General features: G+C 48.9%; 1 protein-coding gene across 8 annotated transcripts in view; it reads right to left on the reverse strand.

The window, feature by feature from the left end:
* The window catches only part of Ctbp2 (C-terminal binding protein 2), a 133,854-nt gene that overhangs the window by 19,057 nt on the left and 97,181 nt on the right, over positions 1-17,616 (reverse strand). The window contains exon 1 of one of the 8 annotated variants that reach the window (XM_034485976.2): positions 7,914-9,789. The exons of 6 other annotated variants lie outside the window; for them this stretch is intronic. In XM_034485976.2, the coding sequence (XP_034341867.1) occupies positions 7,914-9,600 (1,687 nt within the window). In that variant the 5' untranslated portion in view covers positions 9,601-9,789. Of the gene's footprint in view, positions 1-7,913; positions 9,790-17,616 lie in introns of those variants that run through there. One more of the 8 variants, XM_076912131.1, reaches the window with a different exon arrangement.

The raw sequence follows: 17,616 nt of genomic DNA on the forward strand, positions 1-17,616 counted from the left end.
GAGCTGCGGCAGTCCCTGAAGAACAGTACCAGAAACTGACCACGAATGGCGTGTTCACATGATGAGGCAAGGGCGCAAGCTCACCTGCTGCTTTTGCTAAGACGGGCTGCATCTTACCTGGTGGCCTGTCTCACCTGCGTGGTACCTGGGCACTGGAGTAAGGCACTTACCAGAATGGCACCCAGATCCCTGGAGACCCCCTCATCTGCCTTTTGGAAGATGAATGAGCTGACTTCACAACCAGCAGACTTCTCCAGGGGAGGAACAACCATCCCCTCCTGCAACCTTGCTCCAAGATCCTATCACAGGCCCTATCACAGGCTATGAACCTGTGCTGCCTTAGCCTCTTCCATGTGTGGCCATGACATCTTGCCTCAGCTGCAGATGAAATCTCAAGAGACTTGGCCAGACATGAATCTTAAGGGAGTTGGGGTGTATGTGTGTGTGTTTGTGTGTGTGTGTGTGTGTGTGGGGGGGTGCTTCCTGGTAACTAGCTGCATAACTTAGTGAACTTCCCGTTCAAGGCTTAGGATTCTGCAGCATGACTGGGCACAAAGTCAATGCTGGTCCTGCTGACTGACTCACTTTGTCTTCTCTGATGCTATGACCCTGTGAGGTCAAGCTGTGGACATCCAGGCTGTATTTCTCCAGGGGTGGTGGCTACCCATAGCCTTTAAATCAAGGCCTGGCTGTCAAGGTCATGAGTTGGGTGGGTGGAACCTGCTGGAAAGTACCTGAGAGTGCAGGGACTGTGTCTCACCTGAGGCAGGGCTCCCATCCCCATGTGAACTACACTCAATGCTATGGAAATTAGATTGGCTAGAGAGTAGGCTTCCCAGCTATGGACCTGGGGACCAGCCTAAAGGTAGAGAATAAAGAGTAAGCACAACCCCAGCCACACCAGCCACTTTCCCAGAACTGGTTTTCAATATACATTAAACAAACAACAACAACAACAAACCTTTTGATTTTTAAAACAGGGTCTCATTTTGTAGCCCAGGCTAGCTGAAACTTGCTATGAAACAGTGACCTTGCACTGTCTACATGGGCTTAAACTACAAAATCAAGCCAGCCTTATAATATTGATGTAGATGTATCCCCACTTACTGAAGGGGGCTAGAAAGATGGCTCTGCGGTTTAGAGCACTGGCGGATCTTCCAGATCCCGGGTTCAATTCTCAACACCCATATGGCAGCTTACAACTGTCTATAACTCCTGTTCCAGGGGATCCAACACCCTCACACACGGAGTCAAATCACCAATGTACATTAAAAATGACTAAATTATTTTAAGAGAGAGAGAGAGAGAGAGAGACAGACAGACAGACAGACAGACAGAGGGGTGAAAGGTGAATTCTTTCAAGGTCACAGAGAAAGGCTTGAAAGCGTGATTTAGGTCAACTTGACTTTAGATTCTTGGTTAGGTTCCATGGTATGAAGAGGACTGCCTGGCCCACAGCCACCATTCCTAGGCACTGCAACAGTGACCTAAAGATCAGGCCAGGCCAGGGATTCATTCAAGAAAATACACCAAGCCAAGAAAACACCAAAACCAGTCCCTCTGTTGCTATCTTAGTAGGGTGACCTTCAGATGATGCAATCACCAAGCAGATCCTACCCATCAATTAAAAACATGAGCTGGAGACTCCCCACTCAAGAACCATACAGGTTGAGGATCTCAGCAAGGAAGGATCCCTCCCTCCATTGAGGCCGTGAAGCCTAAGAGAAAAAAAAAAAAATCACTATAGTAACTGTTACCCCAATGTCCTTCTGTAAACTTCCTTTGATTTTACAGGGGCTTGGTGGCCAGTCCCCGGAGTTCTAAGAACCACAGTTGAAGAGTAAAGTGTGATTTACTACCTTTGTCTTACTCCCCAGCTCGACTGGGGGATACCTGGTCACCCCATGACTCAACATATACTGATGGACATGCCAGATAAGACACACCCTGATGTAAACACAGGATTCTACAAAGCCCAGTCTGTCTTTGCAGGAACAGCCTTGAGGTGCCTGTGGCAGAGCTTTGCAAGCCTATCCCAAGGCCAGATAAGGTGCGATGAAACCCTGAGATAGCAGGGGACTCTTGGCCCTCTGCCAAGGGACTAACAAACTCAGGAGGAAAACCCTCCCAACAGAGACTCAGGCAGAGAAACAAGCTCCAGGACCATGCTTAGGCCACAAAGAGCAAGGTCAGGAGGGCGAGGGAGCACACTGCCTGGCTCTGGGGCCTCCCACAGATGGTCAGCAGCAGCCTAGGTGGGATACTCCTTCTACACAGTAACTAGTAGGAGAGGGTGAAGGAAAGCCCCAAAGGACAGAACCCAAAGTGAGTGCCTGTCAACCAGGGCTCCCAGCATATTTCTACCAGTAAATTCCCTGTGGTCCTCAGGCTGTTTTACTGCACATCTGTTTCCTCCACTTTCAGTTAGGTCAGAGAACAGAGGTGTGCTCCACATCCCTCAGATACACTAGCGGAGCTTTGGAGAGAAAGAGCAGCCTGGACCATGTGTACCCAGACACCTCTCTCCCCTTTCCTGTCGTGAGACTCATTTGATGAATGGAGCTGTGCACAGGCCAGCAAAGTAGGAAACCATTCTTGCAAGCTAGTGGCCAACCGGCAGACAACCACTACCTCTGCAGAGGGTTGGAGAATTGCATGGTAACACAGGAGAACACTGCAGAGGACCACATGCAGGAACCACCAAACACCATCCCCTGGTACAGCCTTGCCCTGTGTGACCCCAGAGCAAGGTCTGGCTGATTCAAAGGCAAGTCCTTCCTGGCCTTAGAAGAAACTTAAGGATACAAAATTCCAAGCCCCTAAGTCACCTAAACATCTAGATCCTGATGGCTTTGCTCTGGTCTCCAGCCAGCCCTGCAGTCCTGGATGCTAACAAGGCACCTCCTTGAGCTGTGGGGGCACCTTTGACAGGACAAGTAGTTCTTAAATGTTAAAACTGTGCCCATGGCAACGGAGAGGCTGCCAAAGATAAACACAATCAAAGACTGGAACAGAAAAGAAACCTGCAGAGCCCATGGGTCCCTGAACAAAGGCCTATCTTCCCTATCTCACACTGATACTCTGATGCCAAGGTCATCTGACACAGGTTTTCCCTATGTAGCCCAGGCTAGACCAGAATTTATAGTGACACTTCTGCCTCCCAAGTATGGGGTCATAGGTCTGCTTTCACACTTGGCCTCTCCTTATGAGGACTGAGAGTATCTACTATATTGAAGTGCCTGAAGTCCCCATACTCAGCACTGGGGCTTCAGTACAAGCTAGGGGGTAGAGGGGAAGCCTTGGCCAGCCAAAGGGATATGTGAAGATGTGCCAGTTTCTTTTGGCACCTGTAGGGCCTTTTATGCAAAAGCCAAGAGGCAGTTGCAACTGGGATGGCAATGACCCGGGAGCCAAATGCACTCAGATCACAAAGGCACAGTGAGAGCCAGAGCCGACTCATGTCAGAGGGCTAGGGTTGTCTGTGGGCACAGTTTCCATTGAAATGAAGGAGCCTCATGGGTGACCCTGGGAACGGAACACATGGTGGTCTCTTGCCCTTCCCAAGGGCCAGGCAGACTTGGCTCAGTTTTCTCTGCACATCACCAATGCCAAATGGCCATAAGCACAGATGTGACTGTCATTCTGAAGCTAAGGCAGCCCCTGGGTCAGCAGAAGAGGGAAGAGGCCCCATATGCTCGACTTCCTTAATTCTACATGAGGTTTTAAGGCCCACAAAGCCAGTGGGCCTTGAAGACCCTTTGCAGGCTCACCATCCGTGAGGCCAGCAGGATGACTTCGCCAAGTGCAGCAGCTGGCCAGGGTCCCTCCCTCCTCCACCTTTTCTTCTAAGTATTCTAGGCTCAAATCCCCACGTATAGAAAAACACTAGAATGCACCAAGTCACATTTACCCTTCTGTATCAAAGGCAAGTGAACAGTAAAGTCCTCACACAGAGAGAGGAGCTAGGACCTCAGGCCACCTGAACACAGCACTTGACCATCACAGCCTGTAGATGAACTAACTGTAGAGGGGGAAGCCACTCTCCAGGGCCCAAAACTACAAGGAAGGAGGCTTGGATAAGCTTGAATGATAATAAAATAGTCAATAAAATAATAGATAGCAGGTCTAACAGGAGGGCCAAGACCTCCCCGTGGAGAGGTTACCAGAAAGCACTTCTTTAGCTGGGCAGTCAGGAAAACATATTAGGGTCATTCAGAAAGGCTTCCCAGCAGTAAAACCCTCAGTGCATTGTGAGGTTTTCCAGTGTTCCCTTCAATGAAGGCTAGGAAGCTCCCAGAAGAAGCTACCTTTTCTTGTGTACAGGCTCATCAGGACTGGTCTCTGTGTTCTGGCCTGGTTCCCCAGCTCTGAATTTTTTTTCCTCTATCCATTTAATCATTTCCTTGTTACAGGTGCTGGCAGGTTGGCCCTGGTCTTCTCAGGACCAAAGAACAACTCACATTCCATTTAATCAAAGGAGAATGCTCTTCACTGTAAGGATAAAATCCCCTCAACCCGTAAACAGGGAAGAGTTCAGCCCTGTGGTCAGAGCAGCTCAACGCCAAGGGTAGTCCTGACTCAGGCACCAGACAGGGACAGGCAAGCACTCCACAGGGGCCTACAGAGTCATACACACACACACCCCTCCTATGGCAGGAGGCCATGTTCAGCATCCTTCCAAACCAAAGAGCCCATCCACAGCATACAGAGAATGTGTCAGACATTTGAGGAAATTACTAGGGTCCTGTGGAAACAGCCACCATCTTGATTCTGATGGCAAGATGTCTAACACGAACATGTGCTTACACAGTGCTGAAATCCGGATAGTGGCGTGCTACATGTATGGACAGCCATAGTTTTGTTTTTGTCTCCCCCCCAACCCCTGCCCCCACTGACCATAAGAGTCCTTAGTAACAGCCAGGGCAACCAGAGAACTATAGAATGAAGCCTCTGGGTGCTTCATCAGTGCAGCTATGTTAAGGAAAATTGCTAGGGTTTGGGGGATGTGAGACTGTATTTCTCACAAAAGAGACTGATCCCTGGGCCTAGCCCTTGAGACTGTGCCTTGCTGAATTCAGGGAAGATGGCCTAGGGAAATGGCCGTCTTCGTACCAATGTTTGTACGATGCCTTGGCATCTGCCAAGAGAGAGAGGCTCAGTCTCTTGGCCATGGGTGATAACATGAGACAGCCATTGCCAGAAGGCTTGGTGGCTTGTGTTAGCCGGCCATTTCAGTGTGGGATGGAGAGCCGACCCATGAGGTGCCATCACTTACAAAGCTCTGGCCAATAATCCTGTGCGTCTATCTGTGTGCCTCAGCTCGCTGTTCTGAACTGCTTGGTTGACGGGCTGGACGAGACAGGCAAACAGACACTGACTGTGTACATACACACACCAAACAGAGCAAACAGCAGTGTCTATCCTGTGTCATAAGACTTAAAAAATTCAGGGCAGGAGGAGAAGAAGGGAAAAAAAAAAATCCCAGGTATTCTGGGACCCTCCACACTGGGTGGAAACCAACAGATTTGGTGAAATCAAAAACTGAAGAATCAGTCAAGCTGACTGACCCTGCTGCTAATGAGTGACACACGAGACTCCACTTCAAGATCCCAGGTTGCCTCCTGACCCGAAGGCAACGCATCTCTGGTCTCCGATGCTTCTCCTTGGTCTAACATTTGTTCTCTCTGGGGCTCAGCACCTCTCTGCCTGGAGCCATGCCTAGAGATACTCCATGAAGTCTCCCGCTGCCTTCGGCATACCCCGATCTGGCTGTAGACTCCATGAAACCTGTCATGCAAATGCCATTCAGGCAGCTGAACAGCAGCCAGGAAGCCAAGGCCCTGCCCCCAGCCCCGACAGGGTAGCTTCATAATGCCACACGGAATGTAGGATAAGGAACAAGGCTGACAACTGCTGCTTTGGGGTAGATCATTTGACAGAGAAATTTATTTGCTGGCAGACTTCCGACTGCAGACGTGCTTGGCACTGGCTCGCTGCCATGCAAATGAAATAAAAATCAATATCCTTGGGTCTATAAAACAGTGTGTCAACAATCACACTCCAAACAACTTATATAATGTCCTTCACCCCATACCCAAATAGCAGGAGTGTTTTCTGTTCTGGTGCCGTACAAAATAAACAGAAAGGAAGGGGCGGGGGGGGGGGGGGAGATTTTGCAGGACCTCCTCCTTCAGCAAAACCTTTCCAGGACTTCAATGAGAAGATAATCTTTCTGTGATTATGACCAAACCCTTCCGTTGCTTAGCAACACATAATTAAGGAATATGTTTTCAGATCCGCTTTGTAAGCCCAGCCATTATCAGATGAAATTACTGGAGCAACAAATGTCATCGCCATGCAAATGAGTTGGTTGCAAAGAAAGAATGTTTGACTGAGAAAGAAGGCATGGCCCCTCAAAAAAAAAAAAAATTATCTGACTTCCCCCTCCTGGCACACATGGATCTTGAAGTCAAAGTATATAATCGTGATCTAAAAATAAGAAAGGGGGGGGCCAGAAGGGAGAAAGCCTGTATCAGTAGGCAAAAGAAAAACAAGAAAAAACAAAAACAACCCAAACAAAAAACTCAGAACCCAAACTGTTAGCTAGTGTCTTAGAAAAACAAGGGTCTTGGAGGGCTGACTCTTTAGTCCTGACAGTACAGTCGCTCCATGCTGTTCTCATAAAACAAATAAACAAAAAACAAAAACAACTCTCAGAGCTCATAAGACTAGACTCAATCCAGGGTTATTTTAGAGGATACTGTAAATATACAGTCTTCCTCAGTCCACTGTCCCTGTCCTACACACCACATACTTTACATTATTATTTTTCAACTTTTTTGAGTGTTCAGTGGTTAAGAGCACTTCTTCCCCTTGCAGAGGACTTGGGTTCAGTTCCTAGACCAGGGGATTTGATGCCCCCTCTTCTGGCTTCTGTAAGCCCTGGCACATGCATACATGCAGGCACTCATACATATACATGAAACAAAATAGAAAAAATTAATAGAAATGATTTGATTTTTTCTGAATTATGCACGGTGGGAGGCAAAGGAGAGAAGAAAAGAAGAAAACCGATCAAGATTTTTCAGTCAGGATTCTAGAGTTAAACACGTAACTGTTCGGGACGCCCACCAAGAAGTTTAACCAGTGTCCAGTGATAAGCACGCAATGACTCACACTTGGCTCTGCTCTGAAGAAAACTACCTAGCATCCTCCCCCTCTCAACCTGGAAATAGTATCTTCCTCACCAACAAGCAGAATCCCCAACAGTATTTTCTAAAATGAGAGGCTAAATCTGTTTTTTCAAATACTTCTAAGGGATTTCAACATTTGCTTTGTTTAGCCCACAACTGTGGAAGCAGACACATTCTTATCAGAATAGATAAGGTCTGCCTTTGATACCGAGTGCTGGCCTTGCAGAGGGTGGTCAACACCACAAGGTACTCTTACTAGCAAATTATCCACGAACAACTTACAGGAGGCATTCCATCAGATGCTCCTGACTTTTCCAAAGCTATCCAACGGAATTAGAGAACCACCCCTCCTGTGTATAAAATGGAACCATCACTCAGAATGGCTTCTGATTCTCTCTGGGAAACAGCTATGTTTCAGCACCAGAAGGAGAGAGATCTGCAAACAAACTGGGCCTTGACCTGATATGTAAATCTGTGGAATGAGTAGCAGGCGGGAGGAGGGAACTGACAACATTCACACTGATGCTTTCGTGGGGTGGGTTTGGTGGGTTTTGTGTGTGTGTGTGTGTCTGTCTGTCTGTCTGTCTGTGTGTGCGTGTGGTGGGGGTGAGACAAGACAGACATTATCTGCTCTTTAAACATGACCAGTAGGTATATAGACATACTATTCCCTTCTCTATGCCTTCCCCTGCCCCCTTGAACTCCCAGCCAGAAAGTTACTTGGTTCTGGAGTTAGCATGGTTGACACGATGATGGGAGCCCCTGTCCTCCGAGCCACCTTCTGGTACGGTGAATGAGGTGTGTGGAGACTTTGGCTGACTGGTGGCAGGGCAGCCGGTTCCACGGGAGCCGCTCCAGGTTTCCGCAGGAGCTGGGGGCTGCCGTGGGGGCTGGGCAGTGGAGAGGTGGCCATGCTCCGCTCCCTCTTCAGCAGTTCCATGGGCACTGTGTAGGAGGTGGAGTAGGCTGGTCTGGGATTCGAGTGAAGCGGGGCAGAGGGGCCTGGGTTAGCAGTCAAGGCTAGCCCAACCTGTGAAGGATACGAGGAGGCCAGCCGCGCTGTTGGGGCACAAGGGGTAGGAGAACTATATCCGGAGTTGGAGGGTAAGTGGGGGGTTTGGGATCCCACCACTGGGGAGGAGTAAGTAGCTGCTGTCTCCAGAAGGTGTTGGGAAGGTGCACTGGAGGGGCGGCGACCTAGATCTCCAGCTCGGGGAGAGGGTGTCTGCAAAGGTCCAGCAGGGTGAAACTGCAGGGCTGTGGTACCCAGTGAGGCCATGTCATTGGACAGCAGCTCACTTCGGTGGCTGAAGCTACTGGACCGATTGCGGGGTGGAGGGCCCGTCCGGTCCTGTCTCCGGAAATGCATTTCTGCCCTGCAGCTGCTGGCTAGGCGGCTCAGGACACGGGCCTGGCCCAGGTTGGGTGCAACAGACTTGATGTCAGCATCCTCCATGGTGGCCAAGACAGCTGGGGAGTCGAAGCCTTGCTGCAACAGGGCTGCCAGGGTGGCCTCTGCCACACCCTCTGCCCTCAGCAGGGCCAAAAACTCAGGGTACACGGTCCTCTTGCCTCCCGGTCCTTGGAATGTAGTCAAGTCGGCTTCATAATTCTCATAAGCCAGCTTTGAATGGATGCTTTCTTGGGTAGGCCCATAGCCTCTATTCAGGGAACCTGGGGCCACCCCCGTGCTGTTCTCAGTAGGGGCAGCTGAGCTGGGATCCACAACCAAGCATGTTGGGGTCACCTGTCTGGCAGGGGTAGAGTCAACAGGTCTTTCACAGATATCGTTGTAGACCTGGCTGGAGTTGGGGGAATAGGTGGGTACCTCTATCCCTAATCTAGCATCAGGCTGCTCCCTTCCATACCTCCCAGGAGACGGAGCTCTGACGTGTGTCCGCTGCCCATTCGGGACAGTTTTACCCCCAGATTCCCGGTACAGGTGGCCAGCATCCTGCAGGGCAGGTAACTGGCCCTGTACCTGCTCCCATGGCATTCTGCTGCCAAGTACTCCGTAGCTGGGCATCGGCCGGCTGGTTCCTGGGTCCCGATAGAAGGGAGGCTCCCTGGGTACCCTGGTGCCCCTGGATGGGTCGCCATAGTAGTCTTGTGGCAGCACAGAGCCACGGCCAGACATCACTGCCTGCCTGCTGTCGTAGAAGGTGAAGTCAGGCACAGAGGCCTTTCTTGATGCCAGTGAGTTATAAAAAGCTTCCCGGGACAGGTAGGACTCCGTATCCTGGGCACGATGGTTTAGCAGCTCGCACCAGGTCCCTTCTCCAGGGCCATACGTCCAAGAACTTCTCCTCCCAGGAGGCCCAGCATTCTCCCAAGGGCCCTCATACCAGCCAGCAGCATCCCAGCTCTGGGAACGGCCAATATTGATGTGCCTGCTGGGAACCGGCATCGGCAGAGCAGGACTTCAACAAAGGCAGGGAGGAAGCCTTTCTTTATAAATCTTCAATTACATACATCAAAACCAGACCTGGCCACACTCGAGCCCTTCCGAGATGGCAGGAACAACCAACTGGGGGTTTCTGTTTCAAGGCACGACCTAAATTATTAATCCTCTGAAACCTTAGTAGGCAAAAAGCAGACTCACGGTAACTTTGCCTCACTCCCCAACGGCAGTCCGCGAGGTCTGTCCTGTGTGCCTCTAGCCCACGCAGGAGGCTGCGCTTCAGCCTGCTGGGCCCCCTTTCCAGTGGTGTGCTCACATGGCCCTGAGCTCTTGCAGCATGAGGATTAGGAGCTAAATAAAACCCCTAAAGCTTTTGTTCCATGTGACATCTCAGGCTGATGAAGCCGGCTGCTTGCTTTAGCCAGGCCTAACAGGCAGCTGGAATGATCTCACATGACTTTGCCCCTGAGTCTGATCCCCCCTCCCATCCTTGCCTGGTTTCTCTCTCATCCCTCTTGGGGGAGCCCCCAGCCAGTCCCTCTTCACTAAGTACAAGAGAAGCAAACTGGGACTACTTAGCTGTCCATCCGGTCCTAATCCGTCTGTGAGAGACATTAATCTAGCAGCTTTGACAGATCAAATGGAGGTGTGCACAGGAGAGCCCTGATTCCAGAACAGGAGATGGTCTGGGAGGCAGGGACTCTCTCCACCACCAGAACCTGGCTTCTAGGATTCCGGTTATAGATCAAACAGGTTACATAGGTCAAACCCAAGTCCTCTCCACCTCTAGATGCCAAGATAGATTCTTTCATACCACGGGGAAAAAGACAAGAGTGTAGGTCAGGACCTGGAATTCTCACTGTAAGACAACAGAAATTGGGCTGAGCAGAGGGTTGGCCACCAAGGAAGAAAACCAGGATCTCCGATGTCTCTCATCTCAGCCTGTGAGGCATGTACAGAGCCCCCATCCTCCCTGCTGCACACCCTCCAGATAGCTTTGTGTTACAGATTTCACAAAATAACCGGAGGTAGCGATCAATAAGTGTATTTAAATGAGTTCAGGTAACTATACACAGCCACAAGACCACAAATTCTGCGCTTTCACCTACTTCTCTCAACTAGACAAATACTAGCCATTTAAAAGGGGGAGAAACATGGAAAGCTTACTTTGGGGTGGGAATTAGGATACAGTATCATTTCTACAAAGTAGGTTTACGGTCATTCCATTCTTTTACCATGCCCATGACCAGTCCCCAATATCCAATACAAATTCATGTCACACTCCCTAAGGAATTCTGATTCCTCCAAACAATTTTTCAAGAAGCCACAGATGTCACCCTTCCCAGTGCACCTGTGACCAATGCTGGACCACTGTGCAATTAACCCGAAGACATGACTGCAAAGACTATGGACCACCATGCTGGCACCACTGCCTCCATTCCTGACATATCCTAATGTCATAATAGATGGAAATGTCCTAAAATTCAGTTAGAATGAAAACCCGGGCCAGGCGGTGGTGGCGCACACCTTTAATCCCAGCACTTGGGAGGCAGAGGCAGGTGGATTTCTGAGTTCAAGGCCAGCCTGGTCTACAGAGTGAGTTCCAGGACAGCCAGGGCTACACAGAGAAAGCCTGTCTCAAAAAAAACAAAACAAAACAACAACAACAAAACAACACACACAAAAAAATAACAAAACAAAACAAAAGAAAGTAAGAAAAAAAAGAAAACCTGGGAATGACAAAGACTGCAAAGCATCACTGTAAAACAGGGGATGGCCATACATGAACTAGACTACTAGACCCTCTCAGGCCAGTGTCTGGAACCTATCCACAACACACTGTGCATGATGCCAGGCAGAGAGCGCCAAGTAAAGAAGACCACAGGGATACATCAGGACACACCCATGCCAGGATTTACAGTCTCTACCTATAAGCAGGCTCACTGAGGAAACAAACAGTACAGAGCCTGGGACACCATACAGCCAGCTCACTGACGTAGATAGTAGTTAGTAGTCTTGTCAGGGTCCCTGGGAGGTGAGCTGGGGAAACTGTCTGCAGGGTTCTCTACTTGGCACTATTCAGAAGAACATCCTCCTATTCCAGCAAGCAGACAGGCAGCGGACGTGTGTGTGTGTGTGTGTGTGTGTGTGTGTGTGTATGTATGTGTGTTTGTGTGTGTGTGTACGCACACACGCACACACACACATACACTAACACAGAAAAGGTGCAAACTTCTGTGCCCAGATCTGCCCTGTTACCTCCTTTTCCATTATCAGGGTTTTTTTGAAGCAGAGCACTAAAAATCCCCTAAAAGGGGATTTTACCTCATGGAGATTAATGTCTCTGCTGCTAGAGAACACAGCTGACCAAGCAAGATGGATAGCCCAGGTTGGCACCCACCCTTCAAGCAAGGGATTCCAAGAGGCACACACCAATTGCCATTCCAACTTGTGGGAGACATCAATTATGTACCTGGCCTCTTGTGAGTACCACAGGTAGTGATGATGGCATCACACCAAATACTGAGGAATGCAGAGTCTGGATGCTCTCCGGGGTCATAGGTCATAGCAAAGCTGGGCAGAGAACTCCCAAATCTGGGGTCACTGTGCCCTTCTGGGACGAGGAAAAGGAAAGTTTCTGGGGTATCATTGTACCTGCAAGTACTAGCAATGTCCACCAATGAGAAAAGACTCAGATGATGGGGTGTCATGTTCCAGTCTCAGTTGGATCTGTGGCCTTCAGAGAGTGGCAGCTGCTCAGTGCTTGCTTGAGGACTAACCTCTCTCATGACATGATACATACAGCATTAACTCCAACGAGGGGTGCTTGCAGTGTGGACATATATGTGGGCAAAACACCAGACTCCTCCAGACATCCAGATGTCTGGGGAGATCCAGCAGGTCTGGGAACTGCTCCCCCAAGCCGGGAGCTCTGGGTGCTGTAGCAGTTTACTGCTAGGAGTTAACGGTCAGGTTCACAAATCTAAATGATGTAGATGTTCATCTGAGGGACTGTGCTAAGAAGAACTAAGAGGTCAGCAATGACTTAGGCAGACCCTGAGCCTGTACAAAGGTGTGATCATGGGAGCAGGGCGGTGGCAGATGACAGGCCCAGCTTGGTGCCTCCTCTGACTTGAACCAAGAGGCCCAGATTCCATTCACAGCAACTTGCAGCTGGTTCTGTCTGGAAGCCAACCAAATTTAACAAAGCCTCAACTCACCAAAATATTGCAACAGATGTTTTCTCCTGTTAGAAAGAAACACCTGTGCTTGGACTTAGTCTTTCCCAAACACCCTGGAAGTTGTTGTTATAAAAGCAAAACAAACAACAACAAAACCTCAAACTCTTCACAGCATTTGCGAAAGTACAGATTTCCTGAGAAATCTCATCCTACCTGAAAAGGGCAGGGCGGGTCCAGTTTCTAAAGGCTAAGGAGTTTCAGGGATGTAACCTTACCCTAAAAAAAAAAAAAAAAAAAAAAAAAAAAACCTCTCTGGGGCTGGAGAGGGCTCATGGGTTAAGAGCACTGACTGCTCTTCCAGAAGAAGACCTAGGTTCAATTCCCAGCACCCACATGGCAGCTCAAAACTGTCTATAACTCCAAGATCTGAAACCTTCCCCCATGTGACATGCACCAAGGCAAACCTCCATTGCATTTAAAATAAACCCAATAAAGCAGACTGTGAAAACGAACTGAATGGCCGACACAGAGCTGCAGGTGGTGTTTGCTGGCAGGCCATTCTTGAACTCTGTACAATTGAGGGCATGACTCTAGCTTAGGCAAGAGGACTGGCTGATGAGGATCAAGAACCCCACAAGCAGGCCTCAGAGAAATACCTGCACCCTCAAGTGCTTCACAACCAGTCAGTCAACCAGCTGGAAAACTAGGAATTGCCAAAAGAGACAAAATCAGACAGCACCGTCAGTGCCAAGGCCATGTGAATGTGAAGGTCACTTGGCCCTTCTTAGGGCCCCATGCAGCTTCCCACAAACCTGGTGGGGATGCCTCTGGGAAGCTCAGTCTCTTGGGAGCTGCTTGGGCTTGGTGGGCAGCTGGCCCTAACCTGGGACACTATGGAAGCACCTGTGTCACGCAAGCACTAAGAAGCCAGGCCTCCAACACCAGTGCTCTCCCAACACCCAGGCCATGCACAAGACTGACGAAGCACTAAGAATAAAGGTAGAAACCAGAACCTGGGGGGGGGGGGGGGGGGCCCGCCCACCTCTCATCCATGATGGATACCAGGACAAAGCGATGACCGTGGCCTCCCATAGCCGGTGGTGCTGCTGAGGTCAGTGGGTTACACACTGCCTTCCAGTCGAGACAAGAGTCAAAAATAAGCCCAAGCTGTGCCTACTTCCTACTTTTAAATGTAGACAGGCTGTGCTTGGCTTTTTCTTTTTTCTTTTTTTAAAATCCCATTCTTTGAAGATAACTGATCTAGAGTTTGTGTTGAAATGCAGCTTTTTTTCTACCTTAATAAAAAAAAAGTGGCCTTTTTTCTTGTGTACCCAATGTTCTTTACTAAAGTCAGGTGTTAATTCTATAAAGCACTGGGGAAAGAGCCACAGGAAATGCGGTGGGTGGGGCTTAAGGCTACTTTTATTCAAATGTCAGGAGCACATGAATTAAAACTGTGGGCCAGGGTCAGAATAAAGCACACAGCTTTCACCTCAAACAGGGCGTTCTCATTACTTCTCGGCCTAGAGCATTAAGGCTGGGAGCATATTTACTTTGTCTAAAGAGGTAGGTAGGTGGGTAGGTAGGTAGGTGTCTGTGTGTGTGTGTGTGTGTGTGTGTAGGTGTGTGTGTGTAGGTGTGTGTGTGTGTGTGTGTGAGAGATGGACAGCCAGGGCATGGGATGCAAAGCTCTTTCATGGGACCAGAAGAATGAGTGTCCACCCTCTTTGTGGATCTTGGGAGAATCTGTGCTTCTCACGGTTCAGGTGCCAGTGGGAAGGGAGGGAGGAACATCCCGTTTTACATGTGCCTCTCTAACCAGGATGTGGAGAATGTTCCAGCTTGTCTGAGGAGTGAGACACATGAGAAGAGGGATAAGGGGCAGAGAGAGCCACCACCCACAAGCACGGGCCACCTTCAAAGCTTCTTTAAAGGAAGCCACAGAATCACAATGGCACATGGATGCTCTCTGCAAACAGAAGGAACAGGAACAGAGACAGCCAAATCAGATGAGCTCCTTAGCTCATCTGAGATCCAACCATTCCCCGGGTCCGGCAGTGTGACATCAGCCAAATTGCACCTCAGACGCTAACACCTGTAGCTTCTGAAAGGGAAGAAGGGCAAGGCACAGTGGGCCAAGTCTCTCTCCTGATTCACCACAGTCCATGGATCCATGGCTGCCTGCAGACCTACTACTATACAGCTAAGATGAGTGTCCTGGTTCCTCTCCCTAGGAAATCATCACTGTCCTAAACATGACCAGGAGGAGGGAAGTGCACCAATAAGAAACCAGGGTGGGAAGAGGACCAGGTGGGCCTGGCCAGCACTGGCAGGGTGCCTGAGAACAAGTAGCAATGGAATCAGGGCACCAAAGAGAGCAGGGCATCCTGTGCTGGGGTCTCCAACTGCACCACACATCCCCGAGCCCCAGTGGAGAAGCGAAGCGGCCCACGGTAGACATGGGATGAGCACAGCCACCCAGGAGCAACACTTGCATTTGCACCAGACCAGTGATTAAGGGAGAGTGAATTCAGCCCTGAACTTAAGAGTCTTCTTGGCAAGGGAGGGCCTGTTCAGGATTGGATGACACTATAAACCTACTCCCCAGGTGCCCCAGAGCAGGGAGGCTGGACTCCCACAGGCGGGGATCAGTGCTCCTATTCTCCAATAAAGACAAAACCGGGATTTTTATCGCCTGCAGATTATGGCTTTGGCTTTCCTGTCAGAGCATTTCTTTACAATGCTGAGCATGATCTGGGACATTTGTTTGTATTGTAGTTTTGAGCCACATCTAGTTGACTATTGTATATTTATTTACACAGCCAAAGTAATTGCAGCTAATCACTTAATTACTGGAAATGTGCATAATTGCCTGATCTCAACATATAATTAAAATGTACAGCAACATTATGAATCCCATTTTTAAGATGTAGGTTTGGGAGCCTTCAAAAGATGGCTTACTGAAAATGATCAGGAGTACCTGTGAACCATAGGATTCAAGCCTGTTCCTATGCAAACCCAAACAAATTCACAAATGCATACTACATTCAATTAAAGAGGGACAGGTGAAACCAAACAGGATCTTGAATGTGGAAAGTCAAATAAGAAAACCAAACATGACTCAGAATGAATGATCCTGGTCCTTCTGTACAGGTGCTGTGACAGGAAGGTGGACAGACAGGCCTCTGGAAAGCCCCACTAGCTGACCCATCCTACCAAGCCCTCAGTGGGGTTTGGGCAGACTTCCTCAAGAATTCGGAAACACACATCTTGGGGATCTTAGGGATGGTAGACCGTGCCGGCACCTGCTTGGGGTTTGCTGTGCTGAGGCACTGCCACAGTGGCAAGCAGATCCAACCCAAGAGTTGGAAGACACTACCCGTGGAAGCACCTTGCCTCACTTCTGCAGTACCTTCTGTCCTTCTTGGTGACCAAGGAGACAGAGAAGCCACACTTCTTTTATTCTGTGCTCATGAGACTACTCAGGAGAAGTGTTGATCACAACTTTTAAGTAAAAGTAGTTAGTTCACACCGCTTCCAAGTATTTGCTCTTTCTGTATTTGTTTTGCTTATCCTAACTCAGCTGACATCACTCTTGGAACTGGTTTCCACTACATTTCTAAAGAAACACAATGAGCTAAAAATACCTACTTTATCGTTTTCTCCAAATCATACCCTCAACAGCTATAGGAAAGGATTGTGTTTAGGGAGTGACTCTACCCTAGCCCATTTTAAGATGGTCATAGGCAAAGCTGTAAAGGACTACTACAAACCCAAACCTTGGGTTAGCTCTGCCAAGCTGAGTGACAGCAAGCCTGGTCTCTGACCGATAAATATTTGGGAAAAGCCGAACTACCCTGGCATGATCCAATACAGTATTCAAATCCTCTGGTAAGTGCAATCCACAAATGCACTGCATCAATTATGTCAGCAAACCAGAGAGAATAAAGGCAGCACCTAAATTATACATCAGAGAAAAAGCAGGTTCAATCTAGGGACGAACAGCCCGCGTTATCAAAGGCTCTTCTGTAATTATTCCATACAACGTACTCAAGGATTGTCTGAGAGCAAGCATCAAGAAAACTAGCAAAGAACAAATTACAGATATCAAAAAGGGTCAATTACAAAAGCACATTAAAATCTGGCTTTTAAGTAAGCCTCAAAAGATTTTATTATTCCAGCTGATTTGGATGGAGTCCCAAAGACTTTGGCTGCCCCTTCAATATGGAGCAGAGATGTTTTCTGGGTGTCTATATATGAGTGAAGGTCCACATTTCAAGTGGAGGTAGAAAGAAAGACAGGGCTTCAAGACATGGTCCCTGGCACTAAGAGGGGAACATGTACTCATCCCCTAAAGAAAGAGACTTCGAAGAGGCTGAGTGGGCTTCAGTGGAAAGCTCTGGAGAAGAATCCTCACAGGGATGAAGCTAAAATTCCATCTGCTCAGCTCCCATGGCACTGAGAGAAGAAGCTCACCCAACTCTGCCAAGGGATCCCAGAAAGTGTTCGATGGTTACAGGGTAGCCAGTGTTCGATGAGAGAGATTTAAGGAATTGTTAGCACTATCAAGACCAGCAGAAGGCAGCTCTCCAAAACCCAGGGTGAGAGGGTTGCTACAGAATGGAGGAGACACATGCATTCAATCAATTAAACACAAAACCAAAGCCGGATGTGGTGGCACTCACCAATAAACCCAGTACTAAAGAAGCTGAGACAAGAGGATTGGTCAAGGACAGCTGGTATTCCCAGCAAAACCTTATTGCAAAACCTAGCAAACATCCCACTTACTGATTACACTTCAGGACAGGATACTGTAGGAAAGGGCAGGACAGTTGGACGG

Source organism: Arvicanthis niloticus, chromosome 1 (assembly GCF_011762505.2).
Source record: "Arvicanthis niloticus isolate mArvNil1 chromosome 1, mArvNil1.pat.X, whole genome shotgun sequence".
In the NCBI taxonomy this organism is placed as follows: domain Eukaryota; kingdom Metazoa; phylum Chordata; class Mammalia; order Rodentia; family Muridae; genus Arvicanthis; species Arvicanthis niloticus.